The sequence below is a fragment of the Melanostigma gelatinosum genome, assembly GCF_949748355.1.
Source record: "Melanostigma gelatinosum genome assembly, chromosome: 11".
Classification (NCBI taxonomy): domain Eukaryota; kingdom Metazoa; phylum Chordata; class Actinopteri; order Perciformes; family Zoarcidae; genus Melanostigma; species Melanostigma gelatinosum.
This window is the reverse complement of record NC_136644.1, coordinates 22,775,881-22,791,611: the sequence shown is the minus strand read 5'-3', so window position 1 is coordinate 22,791,611 and position 15,731 is coordinate 22,775,881. Positions and strand designations below refer to the sequence as shown.

General features: G+C 44.8%; 2 protein-coding genes across 2 annotated transcripts; both read left to right on the top strand.

Annotated features, from left to right (window-relative positions):
* Positions 1–4,308: 4,308 nt before the first annotated feature.
* On the top strand, positions 4,309–11,245 carry LOC306784222 (fascin-like). The gene is made up of 5 exons (XM_079278103.1): positions 4,309–5,194; positions 6,994–7,150; positions 7,278–7,399; positions 8,953–9,123; positions 9,931–11,245. The coding sequence occupies exons 1-5, from the start codon at positions 4,360–4,362 to the stop codon at positions 10,134–10,136; spliced, it is 1,491 nt and encodes a 496-aa protein (XP_079134229.1). The 5' UTR covers positions 4,309–4,359; the 3' UTR covers positions 10,137–11,245.
* Positions 11,246–13,680: 2,435 nt separating this feature from the next.
* rasd3 (RASD family member 3) lies at positions 13,681–14,524 on the top strand (the record flags this gene model as incomplete). Its single annotated transcript, XM_079279283.1, has 2 exons — positions 13,681–13,691; positions 13,951–14,524. 2 exons carry the CDS (start codon positions 13,681–13,683, stop codon positions 14,522–14,524), a joined length of 585 nt encoding a protein of 194 aa, XP_079135409.1.
* Positions 14,525–15,731: the final 1,207 nt, after the last annotated feature.

Genomic DNA, 15,731 nt, shown 5'->3' with positions numbered 1-15,731 from the left:
AACGTCTTTACAAAATCAAAGACAATATCCTCACAGTAGCTTTAAAAATGTAATCTTCCTGCAACGTTTTTCCCCTTCTTTTGTATTTTTGTACATCTAAATATATTCTGGAACATGCACAACACGCTTGATCTAATTTGGCATATTGTGATAGTTATAATGGTTGTATTGTATCAGCAAAACATGGAACTTGCTTTCCTTGTTGTTCACTTTCTTTCTCCATCATTCCATCCTTCTCTTGGTCCCCAGATAGGCAGTAAACCGCACCGTCATACAACTAATGAGACAAAAGAAGTTAACATGGATGCTGCCGTCTCTTGACCAATACAGTAGACCAGCCTGGCATAATGTAGGAGCTTCCTTTCAATGTAGAAACAGGAAATAATTCAGGTAAGTCTGCATTGCTGAATGCATTTGCAAATGTACATTATATGTGGATGATTTAAGTGAATTTCCTCCACAAACGGCCATTTCCTCCTTTTGCATTGTTCTTCACACTCTCATCTTTCTGCGGAGAACGCACTGGCCTCTTGTTATTGTATCATATTCTCGTACACACTGTTTGTACAGGTGGTGGACCCCCAGAGCCACACAGCCAGGCAGACCAGCATACTTTTGCTCAGGGCCAACAAACCCATTGCAGATATACGTAATCTAAGACATACAGTTGTCTGGTTTAAAAGAGTTAAACTGGTTCAACAAAAACATTTTTTGGGAGCCCAGGAGAGTCGACAAGACTTTACCTCCAGAGTCTGTGAGTCAACAAACATCTCTGCAGAGGCGATGAGAATGTAACACTGAACATGATTCCACACATACTGAAGAACGGTCACCACATCGGCTGTGTGTGTGTGAGCAAACAACACGCCAATCAACACTCGTGTCTCCAGTTGTTGCAAAATCGACAACTAATAATTTGGAAATGTGCAGTGCAGTGCGAGTGTAGATTGTATCGTGGATGTTGTTTCTGTATTTCTGTGTCACGAACTTAACTTTGAATAAATCAAACAAGTATTCCATGCAAACAACCCCAATCACCTCACAGACGAAATCATGCCTGTGTGTGTGTGTGTGTGTGTACAGTATATAAAGTATGTTTGTGATGCATTTACAATCTTGCATGTCTGAGCATCAAACTGCAATGCATGTTACCTGGAAGGCCCCACCAGCAGGGATTTAATAAATGGATCTGTAAGATTAATCACAGCCAAAGTAATGATTTTGGTCATTTAAACACAATGTTTCTTTAATTTAGAAGAATGCTGTTATATAAGCAAATATCACAAAACTGTTCAATGTTTTGAAAGGCAATTCCAAAGTATATACTTTCTTACCGTTTCTGCAGAAACAACCTCAAGCCTCTTTTCTACTGTTGTTGCTGGCCTCTCCATTGCCCACGAACTGAACTCATGCAGATCAATGTCCCAGTTGTTGTTCTCTGAATGCCCAGATGGGGGCAATGTGTTCTAAACTCAACCAAGGCCATGCTTTTTCCAACTGTCCCTCAAAGGCCCAGACCGGTCCCAGCCGGGTCCTCATCTCTTGTCCACCTACCGAGTCTCCAAGCGGAGGCCGAGCCCTGCTCCCAGACCCCAGTCTTGTTCAGACGGTCAGTTCCACACTCACCACTTTGCTCTCTGAAACTGATTCCTGCATGTGTTCTGGAAATAAATATTCGGGATTTGTTCAAATTATGGAAATCGGGTGTTTTTATGTTTTTCCAGTTGACAACACGCTAGGGCTGCAACTAACAATTTTTTTTAGCTGTTAAGTAATCATTTTTATAATTAATCGATGCATTATTTTACCGAGAAAATGTGAAACCTAATACCGAAGTGTAAAAGGTGGAACTGCTTATTATTTGACCACTGTCAAAAACCACAAAAGTATTCAATTAACACTGATTTGAAAGCAAAACCTCAAAACCTAGTAAGCTAATAGATTTGGGATTTAAACAATGATTCATTTTCAGTTGATTGACACAACACGCACACACTCCACATGTCCCATGGGCTTTGCAGGACAGAAAATAGCATAAATATCGATATGTAAACATACACATGCAGACTTATGCAAATGTACCGTACATGCTGTGACCTACTCTCGAACCTTCCTGGTCTTCACATTTAGAGCGGAACTGCCACTCACGGAAAACCAGAAAAGTGTGTCATGCTTTTGCAAAGTACACTCAGCAGTATAAGTGAGTTACTTGAGTTGCACTGGTCCGCTAAAGAAAACAGACAGTAACTTATCGGTGAGTAGGATGGACATTACAGGACACAGGAGTCCACTTACATCGTTCCACTGACGCCGATATCTTTTTAAAAGGCAGCTGTCTAAAACACTCCAACCAGATATTTAATTACACGGCCAAAACAGCCAACCGACATAATCAGATACACGGTTAAAATAAGAGGCAAACAAAATGGCTTAACAGGATAAAATGGCTTCTCGTGGGGCTTTATTATTGTATGAGGTGCGAGGGGAAATGATAAGCACGCACACGGTAACAGTCTCTCCAGTATAAACAACAGCGGATGTGCAGACAGCAGTGATAACAGAGCCCAGGGGAAGGAGGACGGAAGAGACAGGCGGGGCTGAGCCGACCAGCGGACGGACACGGGTGGAGCGAGGTCAGGAAACAACTGAGGCTCATAACCCTGACTTATAATTCTGCCGTGGACGTCTGATTTCCATGTGCGTCCTCCAAAGCACAATGTTTCTCACCACCTGCACGGCTGCAGATATACTCGTTCAACACAGTCCTTCCAAGTGGAACATTTTTAGGGCTTTTAATGCTGAATTATATCGTTTGTGTGTAACTAATCTATTCAACCCAGAAAAAACAGCTGCAGAGCAAAAGTACACTGAAATAAAAGCAGTGGTGGAAAGTATTTACTTCAGCAGGCTCGTGTGCTTTAGTACAAATTTGAACAACTTGTACTTTAGTGTTTCCATTTTATACTACTTTATACTTCTACTTCTTATTGAGGGAATTATTGCACTTTTACTTCACTACATTCAACTGACAGCTTGAGTTACTTGGTACTTTGATGAAAATTAAAGCTAATGAAAATTAGCTGCAAGCCACCGGCTCAGCCGTCGCCATGTTGAGAGCCGTGTGGAGGCAATCCCTCCGTCACAGATTTGCTCAGAAATTTGGAATTTAGCACCTTTAAAGATTAAACCAGTGGTTCCCAATCGTTTTAGCCTGAGACACTTTACCAGAAAAAAACAAAAAACACGATCTCGTTGGGGAAATCCTTCCCATGTTGCAAATGTCTATGAGTCGTCGGCTGTTTGGTGAGTTGTTGACATTTTGCCTCTAATCTTCTCACATGATCATATTAAAAAAAAAAAAAGTGGTTCAAAGAAGTAAAATGATTCTACATTTCACAAGTAAAATGTGTGTATCAGAACTTATCCCTGCTCACGATCCATACAATTTATCTGGTGACCCTTTGGAGGGGCCCGAACCCCAGATTGAGAACCTACTGGACTAAAGTAGTTCAAACTAGCTTCAACTCAACCAGCGTGAGAGTAAAATGCAGTTTACACATTGACTTAGCAGTATTACATCTAATATTGTCAGTAACCGCTGCTATAGAACCAGAACGTTTACTTTTGACACTCGGCTACATTTAGCAAATGATACCTCTGTACATTTACTGAGGTGGCCCTTTGAATGCAGGACTTGTGGTTGTAACAAAGTATTTTTATAGTGTGGTATATGTGTGTGTTACGTAAATGATCTGAATACTTCCTGAACAGACCTACTTTTGATCAGATATAGATCATCTCGTTCCAATAAACATTACACCTCAGTGTCTTCATAACCCAGCACGCATACACACACACACACGCACGCACACGCACGCACGCAGCCCTGAAGACAAACACTGTTCTGTCAGTGGGTGAATGGCTCTATCCATGTGGAACTGAGGATGAGCACATCTCAATTAGAGTGAGGGAAAGTAAGGGGGGGAGACACGGATTAGCAATAGTTTGGATGATACTGTGTGGAGTAACAGTAGGTGAACAGTGGTGGGCTGCTTATTCCAAAATTGCAGTAAATCTCCCTCCAGCGCCTCTGCCTGTAACTTGGGCGTGTACCGCCGTTAGGAAAAGAAAAGAAAAAAAGCTCCCAGTCTTGAAACTCAGTGAGGCAGTCTGGATTTGCAGTCAGGGGAGACTCATCATCATCATCATCATCATCATCAGTCAGCAGAGAGCATCGCTCTCTCTCTCTCTCTCTCTGTCCCTCCCTCAGACACCCCCACATTCCCTCTCTCTCTCTCGGCCCGTCTCTCTAAAGACGAACATCTCGTCGCCTCTCTCTCTTCTTGACTCACGGCAAACATGTCCGCAAACGGCGCCGACGGGGACCTTCTGCAGATCCCTCTGGGACTCATCAACAGCGACGGCAAGTATCTGACGGCCGAGACCTTCGGCTTTAAAATCAACGCGTCGGCCAGCAGCCTGAAGAAGAAGCAGACCTGGACCCTGGAGCAGACCGGGGAGGACGGCAGCGCCGTGTTCCTCCGCTCCCACCTGGGCCGCTACCTCGCCACGGACAAAGACGGCAACGTGACCGCGGACAGCGAGACGCGCGACGGCAAAGACTGCCGCTTCGTGGTCACCGCGCACGAGGACGGGCGGTGGTCCCTGCAGTCCGAGCCCTACGGCCGGTACCTCTGCGGCAGCGAGGACCGGATCACCTGCTTCGCGCAGGCTGCCACTCCGGCGGAGAGGTGGAGCGTGCACCTGGCCGTGCACCCGCAGGTCAACCTGTACAGCCTGGCGCGCAAACGCTTCGCCCACCTGAGCGCGCGCGGGGAGCGGCACGAGGTGTCGATAGACCGGGATGTCCCCTGGGGTGTGGACTCGCTCGTGACGCTGGTCTACCGTGACCAGCGCTACCACCTCGAGACCTCCGACAACCGCTTCCTCCGCAATGACGGCAGCCTGTCCACGAACACGGACAAGGACACCGGCTACGTGCTGGAGTTCCGCTCCGGGAAAGTGGCATTCCGCGACTGCAACGGCCGCTACCTGGCGCCCTCGGGCCCAACCGGCACAATGAAGTCTGGGAAAAGCACTCGGTTGGGGAAGGATGAACTGTTTGGCCTGGAGCGCAGCCACGCGCAGGTCGTGCTGACTGCAGGCAACGAGAGAAACGTCTCCACGAGGCAAGGTGAGACTCTGCGGTCATTCAGAGCCAGAGAGAGAGAGAAATCCCATTTCACCGCATGCAGCTGTTGCATGATTTTGATGCGTGTCTGTGAAAGAGTGAGAGCGATAATTAGAGTCCTGCTGCTTCATTTCTCTCCCACCATGTGTTTTTCATTATCATGCTCTCACTTTCTCCCCCTCCCCTCCCCATCCCTCCTTTTTGGCCAGCCTCTGCCTATAGCTTAACATTTTTCTGCAGTAATTCTACCCCTGCATTGTGGCCGCTGGTTCAGGGTCAGCTTCGGTCTGCAGTTATCAGTCATTCTTTATCTCAGAATAGGCCGAGAAAATAAGGACGGACAGCGTGGAGGAGACAAAAGGGATAAAATGGAGGAGAGGGAGGTGTGCCTCAGATGGTCCTGGATGTGGATCTTTGTGCAACCTCTTTGTCTTGTCGCCACTCAGTCTCACTCTGGGCTGCCATGCACATGGTACTGATCATTGACAGCCGTATGCCGTCAGTCTGCTTTTGTGTGTGTGTGTGTGTGTGTGTGTGTGAGTGAGTGCATTCCAGGAGAGATGAAAGATGATCATGTTTGAATGAGGGCAGTGACTTGTGACATGTGGACATTACAAAATAAAGGACCTGTGCTTCTGTATTTGTAGCCTAATAACTCTGGTAGGCTCAGTGTGGCACAGACACTTTGTTGTAGCCGGCGGCTCAACGATAAGAATAAGAAGGGCCCGTTATTAACCAGTGGCTTGTGCCGAGACAGCTTTTCGCTGCTGTGGGTCAAATGGCAACCTGTTGTGCAAAAGGTGTCGCTTGTCGCGACGAACCCACAGAGAACCCACAAAGCGTTTTAGCGTCCTGCAGCTCGTTGTTTTGGTTCAATCCCACCGCTTTCAGATGCGGCGCTTTTCAATGTGAGAGCTCTGATAATCCGGCTGTGCGCTACCTGTCCGCCACCAAACGCCACACAGACACAGTTAGAGAGACGGTGTAGCATTTAGCAGCGAAAGAGACAAATACTTCACTCGGGAGTTGGTGTAGAGCTTTAAGGGAGTGGATATTGGACTTGGATTCATCAGTTGACCAGAAACGCGACTGCAACGGAGCGCTAATGTTTCTGCGTGTCTGTTTGATGTGTGTACATGCAGCTAACATGTCAACTTTGTAAGGTGGTGTTATGCAAGTGTTGTGTTTGCATAACTAGTGTTCTTACATAACTGAGACCTAGTCTAAGTTACGCATGAGCACTCGTGTTTGATGCATAGGCCTACTACGTTTTTTTTACCTTCTGCAATTTTACCAGGCCAACACTTGAGAGGTTTTGCTTTAAAGGCTTTTAAAGGCTTTAAAGTCGTCAGTTTTGGGACTTACAGTTCGTGTGTTTTGAATTAATGTCTCAAGTCTACAGTTTATTTTTTCACCGTTGGAGAAGCAGTCGGCAGTATCCTCAATAGATCAGAATGCAGTCACAAGACATTTTTGGCAGGTTTTACTGATAACTGCAACTCTTTTTGGGGGTTTTATTTGGAAAAACTTGCAGAGTAAACACACCACAGTTCATTTGTAGGCCTCCATTGTGTGATTTATATCCTCATGAGTCCAGAACGATTGGGGGAAAAAAATTGATTACAGATCTAAAATGTTTCAAAGTTTCCCACAGTGAGAATCGACTTTTGGGCAGAGAGTTCAGTGTCCTGTCCCGTTTTAAGAATCTATCTGGGGAACTTCACAAATTAGAGGGAAGGAGAGTTTCAGACAAACCTCCAGAGATGAATGCAATCTGACAACAGACTGCCCCACTTTCCTAGGCATGGACCTGTCAGCCAATCAGGACGAGGAAGGGGACCAGGAGGTCTTCCAGTTGGAGATGAGCCGTGAGGACAGGAAGTGTGCCTTCAGAACCGCTTCTGGGAAATACTGGACTCTGACAGCAAGTGGAGGACTGCAGTGCACTGCCTCCACCAAGTAACCACACACACACACACACACACACACACACACAGTGCATCGTGATGACTATCACACACTTAAGTTGACACACAGTGAACACGCACAGTCTGAATCATTGAGTTTGTTAACGTGTGTGTCACAGGTCGGCTAACAGCTACTTTGAACTGGAGTGGCGTGACGGTCGCGTGTGTGTGCGCGCAGCCAACAACAAATATGTGATCGCGAAGAGGAACGGACATCTAGCGGCGACTGTCGACGGCGCAGGTCAGTGGCGTTTCTGAAATGATGTCGTGTAGCCGAGAAAATATTCAGTTTTTAAGTCCAGGGTAGGGCTGGGCGATAAATCGATTTAATCGATTAATTCGAATGTGTGCTTTAAGGCGATGTGTTTTATTGAAAATCGAGAAAATCGCCCCCACCCCTCCCCCCCGTTGGGTTCCCGTAGTAGAGTGCGCGCGCATTGTTTACAAACTAAAACAATGGCGGCCAGCAGCTTCACTGCTGGCCGCCGCCGCCGCCACCTCACAACAACAACCCAGCATTTTGGAGACATTCACCAACTGTACTCCGCATGAGAAGAAGAGTGCCCGGTGGAAAGCCATCACGGATGCAGTCGCGATGTATATCGCAAAAGATATGGTGCCCATATACACCGTGGAAAAGCCGGGGTTTATTCACCTTCTCAAAGCTTTGGACCCCAGGTACGTGCTACCAAGCCGTAAACATTTTTCTGACGTTGCCTTGCCTCGGCTGTACAATAGTACACGCCAAAGGATTTCTGCGGAGCTGGAGGGGATGTCATTCTACTCCGCAACAACTGACCTGTGGTCCAGCAGGTTGACCCAGACACCGATCCACTTGACTGGTGGAAGCGTCACCAACTTAACTTTCCAAGGCTAAGTACTTTAGCAAAGAAATACCTCTCTGTGCCAGCTACAAGTGCCCCCTCTGAGAGGCTTTTCAGTGTGTGGGGGGGGCATTGTTACATGCCACCGTGCATGCCTGAAGCCAGAGGTAGTAGACAGGCTTGTCTTCCTGGCAAAAAATATTTAGAAAAAACATGCACTACTGTTTAATACTGTTGGTTATGTTGTGAATGCACTTGATTTTGTTTACATGCACTTATTTACTGTGCAAAATATGTTATGTTGATGTTAGATCAGATGTTGCACTTTTGAAAATGTGAATGTTAAAGGGTCATATACATTTTATTTCATGCTGTGTTTGTATCAGTGTATTCAGTTAGAAAAGCTTACTGTAAAAAGTTACATTTGCACAGTTGTTTACAATGGAAGGCTACTATTTAATGCCATTTAATGTTATGTTTAATTTAATTTTATATTTAAATGATTCAGGCAAACAAAAGAGTGACCAAATACTTTTTGTATACTACAGGCACCTTTCTACAATGTTCAGGTTTTGTTTGCACTTTATTTTTATCAACCTACTTGGGAAAATCATCACAAAATAAAAGAAAAAATTGTTTTCAACAGCTTCTGTCATCTGCAAAAAATTTTGGGGGAAAAAAATCGATTTAAATCGTGAATCGGATTTTTTGTAAAAAAATCGGAGATTTTTTTTTTAGGCCATATCGCCCAGCCCTAGTCCAGGGTCAGTGCTTCTCCTCATCTAGGATATCTTAGTACTTCGTACTCTTTCCATTGCTAAAAAGGAGAAATAACGCACCCTGTTTACCGAAAGCACCTTCCCGTTTAGAATGTTACGCCGATGGGCGTGATTATCTTTCCTTCGAGGTGCTTTTTGGGAAACGAAAGCCTATTTCTGTTGGATGCAACCTGATCAGCCCGTCTCTTCAGGGGAGGCGGAACAGTTCCTGATGAAGCTGATCAACCGTCCAATCATCGTGCTTCGTGGGGAGCACGGTTTCATCGGGGCTCGTAAAGCAGGAATGGCGACTCTGGACTCCAACCGAGCATCGTACGATGTTTTCCAGCTGGAGTTCCACAACGGAGCTTACTCCCTTAAAGGTGGGCAGTTTACAGAGTTGATGTGGTGCTGTCGCATGTTTTGCCTACGAGTCACATTACTGCTGGCCGTTTTCCACAACATGGCAACGCTGGTTAAATTAAAGCCCAATAAGTGTAGAAAACGGGAATATGGCATGTTTTAGCATCCCGATGGCAGAGGCTTTTGATTGTAGAACAGTGGGACAGTTTGACTGTCTTTTTTGATACTAGCACTTGACAGTGTCAAAGTCAAAAATGACGAGTGACATAGTGACTATACAACTTTGTTTTGGCCACATGGGGTCAGCAGAAACGAGCTTGTAAGCGCAGCGTTCACATATTATTGCCACATAAAGTTGAAATGGCGTCCCAGTCCACACGCTGTTGCCTTTTTAAACATCCAGCACATATGAAGCAGCTTTTGCATTCATTCAAAGTCATGTTTTTGGCAACCAGGAACATGTATTATTCAAATATCTGGCTCTTTTGCAGCTAAAGGCTCCACTGTGTTCACCAGCTAGTCGCTATTTGCTGCTGTCTATTGGTGCAGCGGGTTTTGCGCTGCTGCATCTGGAAACAATGCCAACAGAGCTACGAGACGGAACCAAAAAATAAAAGTTACGAGCTGTAAAACCAAAACGAAGAGCTGAAAGACACTAAAATACTCCATTGAGCTGAGCGGTTATTCTTTGTGGGTTTGTCAATACCAGCAATGCTTTACCACATGTAGCAATGTACCACATTGTCTTTCTTACCACTTAACTTAATCAACAGATTTCCATGTGAACGCGTCGGCCTCTTTATATACGTTGTGTGCCGTTTGTCCAGACTCCATGGGGAAGTATTGGTGTGTTGGAGACGACACGGCGGTGGGGTGCAGCAGCGACACACCTGTCCAGTTCCTGTTTGAGTTCTGTGACCTCAACAAGATGGCCATCCGCGCTCTGGGGGGGAAGTACCTCAAAGGGGACCATGCTGGAGGGCTGAAGGCCAGCGTCGACTCGCTGGACAGCGCCACCCGCTGGGAATACTGAGACCGAGCACAGCCGGACTTCTCCACTATCTGACGCGACGCTTCAAACTGTTCATAAATACTGTAGGTAGCTGGGTTTTTCTGCATATGAATGTGTGTAATTGTGAATTTGTCTGGATGGACGTGTGGTGGAAATTGAAGCTGATAAACTGGAAGTCATGGCACCAAAGCACTGCAGGTGTTTTTTCTTTTTTTCCTTTCTCAATCCTTATCTCTTCTCACCGGGCTTTTTACTGGAGTTTTGAATGTACGATGTCGTTTAATGAACGAATAACGGCGTGATTATTTCTTTCACTTTCAGTCACATTAACACAAGCCGTACCTGACAGACGTCCGGGCGATTGCTGGTATTAGTTGTGTGCCTATCCGTGGTAACTACTGGTGTAAGCGAACATATAGAATGCTATAACTCATCATATCTAGCCTTCTCCTGTTAAAATGTCCTGCTGGCTCTTATTGCGCTGCTTTCATCTCCTGCTCTTTTTTTCAATCTATATAAAGCACAAACACGCATCAGATAAATGGATGTTAGACTTGCATGTTTCTGCTGGAAATAAAGGCTCTTTGTCCCTGAATGCTTAAAAAAAAAAACATAGTAACCATGGAAACGTTGAGTGCAAAAGTGTGTTGAGGGTGTAAAGAAATAAAATGGGATGTGGCTGGCAGATCTAACATGTTCTAAGCCTGTATGCTACTAACTGCACTTCCTCAGATTTCCTTTGTATAGACTGATGCATCTACAGGAAGTAGTCAGAGGTGTTCCTTAAAGACTGTAATCCACTTCTGATTAGAAGGTTTTTGATTGTACTGAAGGAGGTAACAAGTCTTCTTAGAGCGCATGATCGTCCTTGCAGTGGGTAAGGACTCGTGACTACACTCTGAAATGCACATCAATGTGCAGTCATGGATATATTAATTCCTACTGTGACTCAAAGTCTGCACAATAATGTCCCAATTGCAGGAAGTGAAGAGCACATGTTTGTGTTAGATTGGGTGCTGCTGTTGGTGTGTAAACACAATGAAATGCGTCTGTGCCTGCCATAGAGCACTTCAGTCTTTTTCATGTTCTTACATTTGAAATGAACACAATAAAGATTTTCCTCTTAACAGCAGACAGTCTTGATTTGATTTTTTTATTTGCCCATTTTCTGAAACACAGATATTCCACAGAGGTTGCTGTTAACAGTTTTTATTGGATCTACTTTCTACCAAAGAAATAGTCTCAAAGCAAACTGTTGGCAGTAATGTGACGTGGTTGTAGCGATGCTAGCGGCGTGGTCCGCCTTTACAGCCTCGTGTTTGTACTTGCGTTCATGCAACTGTGGTGTCATTTTGTTTTTTAGCCTCACGTTAGCTTTTTACTTCTGCCGATTGCAGTCGCTTCAAAAATCATAAAATAAAAGTGGTATTTTTGTGAAGATTATCTTGCAGAACAAACTTGTAAGTATCATAAACTAATGAAACTTTGTGTTTCGTGCTATTTGCCTAAGCCCAGAAAATAGAGGCTGCAGAATGTATGTTCTGGCTGCAGAGGTTCTTTGAGGGCCAGAGATCTTTCTGTCACTTTGACGACATATCTGATCTTAAATAGCTGGAGTCAAATAAAAAAGTATCTTTTATTGTCATTAAATCAAATCAAACAATGACTTGATCCTGCTGTATCTACAGTTTAATATCCTGTATTTCATTCCTCTATAGCTCTACTCCATAATTTAAGCCACACTGGTGCAGTGGGTGTCACGTTTCTTCTCTTTAAACCTGAATAGAAAATTGACCATCGAGACTTTAAATTAGTGACTTGTCTCAGTTTATCCAATCCACAACAGCCATTTTGTGCTGATAAGAAAATCCATTGTCATGATTTCTGCAAATGCTGTTGTGTGTGTGTGTGTGTGGGAGAAGGATGAAAGCGCCCGCATCTCGTCCCCTTGAGACCTCCTTGATGCCAAAACTGTAAAAGAGAAAGGACAAGGAGGGAGGTAACCTACGGTACTTTCTCCGTCCCGCTGCAGAGGTACCTCGGCTCTCCTCTTCAAACAGCCATTGTAACTAACGAGTGGCAAGCGTAACGTGTGTGCTCTGATACAGACGGACACAGGAACCGACCCAACAGGCATCCTCCGCTCTTCACTGCAGTGGCCCTGCATGTTGCCATGGCAACAGGTAATGGCAGGGACTTGGCTTGAGGAGGATGAATATCTGGAGATGCAACACACAGAGATATATCAATAATCTTAATAAATGTCATATTCAGACAGTAAGTGAGTGAAAAATGATTTCTCAATAAAGATACGTTAAGTACAGACATGTGATAGTCCCGAAATGAGTTGGAGCTTTCACATGTGCTCACACTAATACAAGAATCCTACTAACTCTCACGTCCGTTCAGTCAGCCTGTGTCTGTTAGACGTGTGTATATAACATCTGTAAGAGGAAACACATGGCAGGTGTCTTGAAGAGGACAAAGCTAACACGGCACTCGAGTGGAGGAAGGGCGACAGGCGGAGGAGGAAGACAGGAAATAAACGAGGTGGAAGATGAAAAGAGAAGATGTGCTTATTTCCCTGCATTGATGCATGCGAGAGGAAAGTCCTGAGTCAGCCATGGTTATAAGACTCTTAGAGGGGAACATCGCCTAAATTAAGAATTCCAATATGTTATTATCACAGCACAACACATCCTCTTGGGACCATGAATGCTTGGGCCCAATTGTTTGTGTAAATCCCTGTGGTAGATTTGGAAATATTCTACTGGATAAGTCAAAACTTTTAGCTTCACAAGATGAAAAGTGAGAGGATTATTAAAGTCAGAGGGCTTCATCCTCTGGGCACCAAGAATGTCCGTTCAAAATATCATGACAGTCCATCGAATAGTTGTAGAAGTTTTTCGAATGTAACTGAAATGGCGGCATCAATGGCTGGAGTTTGCTCAGAGTGTAAGTGGTTGAAAGCTCTGGAGGAAAGCTAGTAAGTGGACCTGGAGTTCAGTTAAAAGAAAACAACAATTTCAAATGTCAAGTGTGAAGTTTTGTATAACGTTAAATGTGTGGCTTCTTTGTTTTTGAGTCTCCAGTTATAGCAACAGCAATATTCCAGTGTATAACTTCTGAACAGGCTTAACCTGAGTGTTGGGCTGCTGCCATCTAGTGTGGATGATTGGAAAATGATTTTGACTTCTACTTTATATGGCCAGACGTATGTGGACACCTCTGTTTTTCACGGTTCAGACTGGTTCCAGTTAAAAAACGTTGTTGTCAACATGGCAAAGCCAGGGAAATGAATGAATTGTTCTGTCAGTCTGTTGTGAGAACTTGACTGTCCTGACCTCAACCCCATCCAACACTTTTGGGATGTGTTGGGATGTGGGATGTGGGTGTAAAGTTAAGGTGTACTTTTGAGCTTTTTTTGTACATGTAATACTCCTGACAGTATTGTTGAGCTTTCACCTACAGAGGAACACAAGTTGTTTCTTTGCAAAAACGCAGGAAGTGCTGCTATTTCTGCCAAAAGACCCAATAACCCAAATAAGGGAAATGAGCCAAAGTGATGGCCACCAAGTAATCTGTGGCGTTTTAGGTGAAATATACAATACAACGCAAGGCTGAAAAGGACTTGCACTAGAGGTCACGAATGTACAATATTAATAGGGACATTGAACGTCGTCGGAGGTGCTTGTCGTTGTTGAAGTCGATTTGAAGGAGCTGGAAAACAGCATGTGTCATCAATATTTTAGCTGTTTTACGGAAGCTAAAAGTGGTTGACGTTCCATGACTCACACTCTCCCTGAACAAGAGCTCCTGCGTGTGTGACCACTAGAGCGCGCTCATCCGCAGCGTTCCTCCACGACCGCTTCGAGCACAAGTACACGCGCACAGTCGAGGAGCTTCACGTGCTGGAGTACGACACCGCCGGGTCCGGGAAGATGCGTCTGGAGATCTTGGACACGAGCGGCAGCTACTCCTTCCCGGCGATGCGGGCACTCAGCATCCGACACAGTGACGCGTTCGCGCTCGTGTACGCGGTGGACGACCCCGGGTCCCTCGAGGAGGTGCGGCGGCTCCGCGACGAGATTCTGCAGCTGCGGGGCAGCAAGAGCGCGCCCATCACCGTGGTCGGCAGCAAGGCGGACCTGAGGGAGATCGAAGGTCGCGTGCTGCTGGCGGCTGACGTCATGGCCACAGTGGAGGACGAGTGGGACGCCAACTTCGTGGAGGCGTCCGCGCGCACCGGGGGGAACGCGGTCGGTGTGTTCCGCGCGCTGCTGCAACAGGTGAACCCGCCGCGCCGGCTGAGCGCTGATGCGGTGTGGAGGCGCAGAGACACGGTGCCCAGACCAGCAGTGAAGAAGAGAGCACCACTGAAGAAGAACAACAGCTGTGTCCTGTCGTAGGGCACATTTGCTCTGGTTTCTGCAGCTGGACTGCAGGTGCTGCTGGTCACCAGGCTACTCAGCCTGGTTGAGTCAGAAATAGTTGAATGGGATCCCTGATATGGGATGCACTTTATACACATTTAAAGATTCACATTTTCGTGTCTCTACATTTTTAAAAATATTTTGTGAATAAAATATTTGTTGTGATTTTTGTCTGCTGCCTGTTTCATATTTTCAATCTGATGCACTCCAGTCAACATTACACTGAGATGACTTGATGCAATGAAAGTGTGTATAAAGTAATTTTATCGTTGTAAAAGTACTGATAACTCAGCGTAAAAATACTCCCAAGTAAAAGAACAACAAGTTGACCTGTTGGTGACGCTGTATTTTGAGAAATGCTGCCCCTTACTGATGAGAAAATGCATAAACTCCTGAACCTCATGTTCAAACTGTCACACTATCTGTTAGGCCAGCTGTGGTGGAATGATGTTTTATCTCAGTAAAAGTACCTAGCTCAGTGTAAAAGTATTCACTTCCAAGTTAAAGGCCTGCATCTGAAAAATGCATTTAAATGTTATTCAGAAACAGAAATGGAGCCTACTTAAGGTGTCAAAAGTAAAAGTAACCTCCTCAGAATGAGCCTGCCAGTGATATATTATTATTACATATCGGGATATAATGTTGGGATCACACTGGTGTCAGGTGTCACCACATGTTCGCAGCATTTTGTATGTTGTAGTTGGTTGAAGTACAGCTATACTATAAATTCACTATACTTTAAAGACTATTAATTAACTGTACTTTAAATACTGCTAACTATACTTTAAATACCGCTGGGTAGATTCACTTTTGTATTAACTCTGCATATAGGTACCTTGTTAAGTCACATGACTTCCTGGTGATTTATGGGCCTATTGGAGTAACAGCACAAAAGTATTCGCAGAAAATGGAAATAGTCGTACATCTCAAAATTGTACTCAAGTACAGTAGCCAACTTTATGAACATATTTGCAGACACCACTGGTACCGAGAAGGTTAGATACTCGTGGATCCAAAATAAACTTTCACTTTTGACTCTAGTACATTCTACTTGTATGTATTTTGTCAAATGTGGAAGTAAGATATTGCTACATTGAGAATTGTACTCTGTGCTACTGCGACTTTAACTCGGGTAAAGTATTTAAATGCATTTCCTCACTAAACCCACGACATTTGTGTGTTC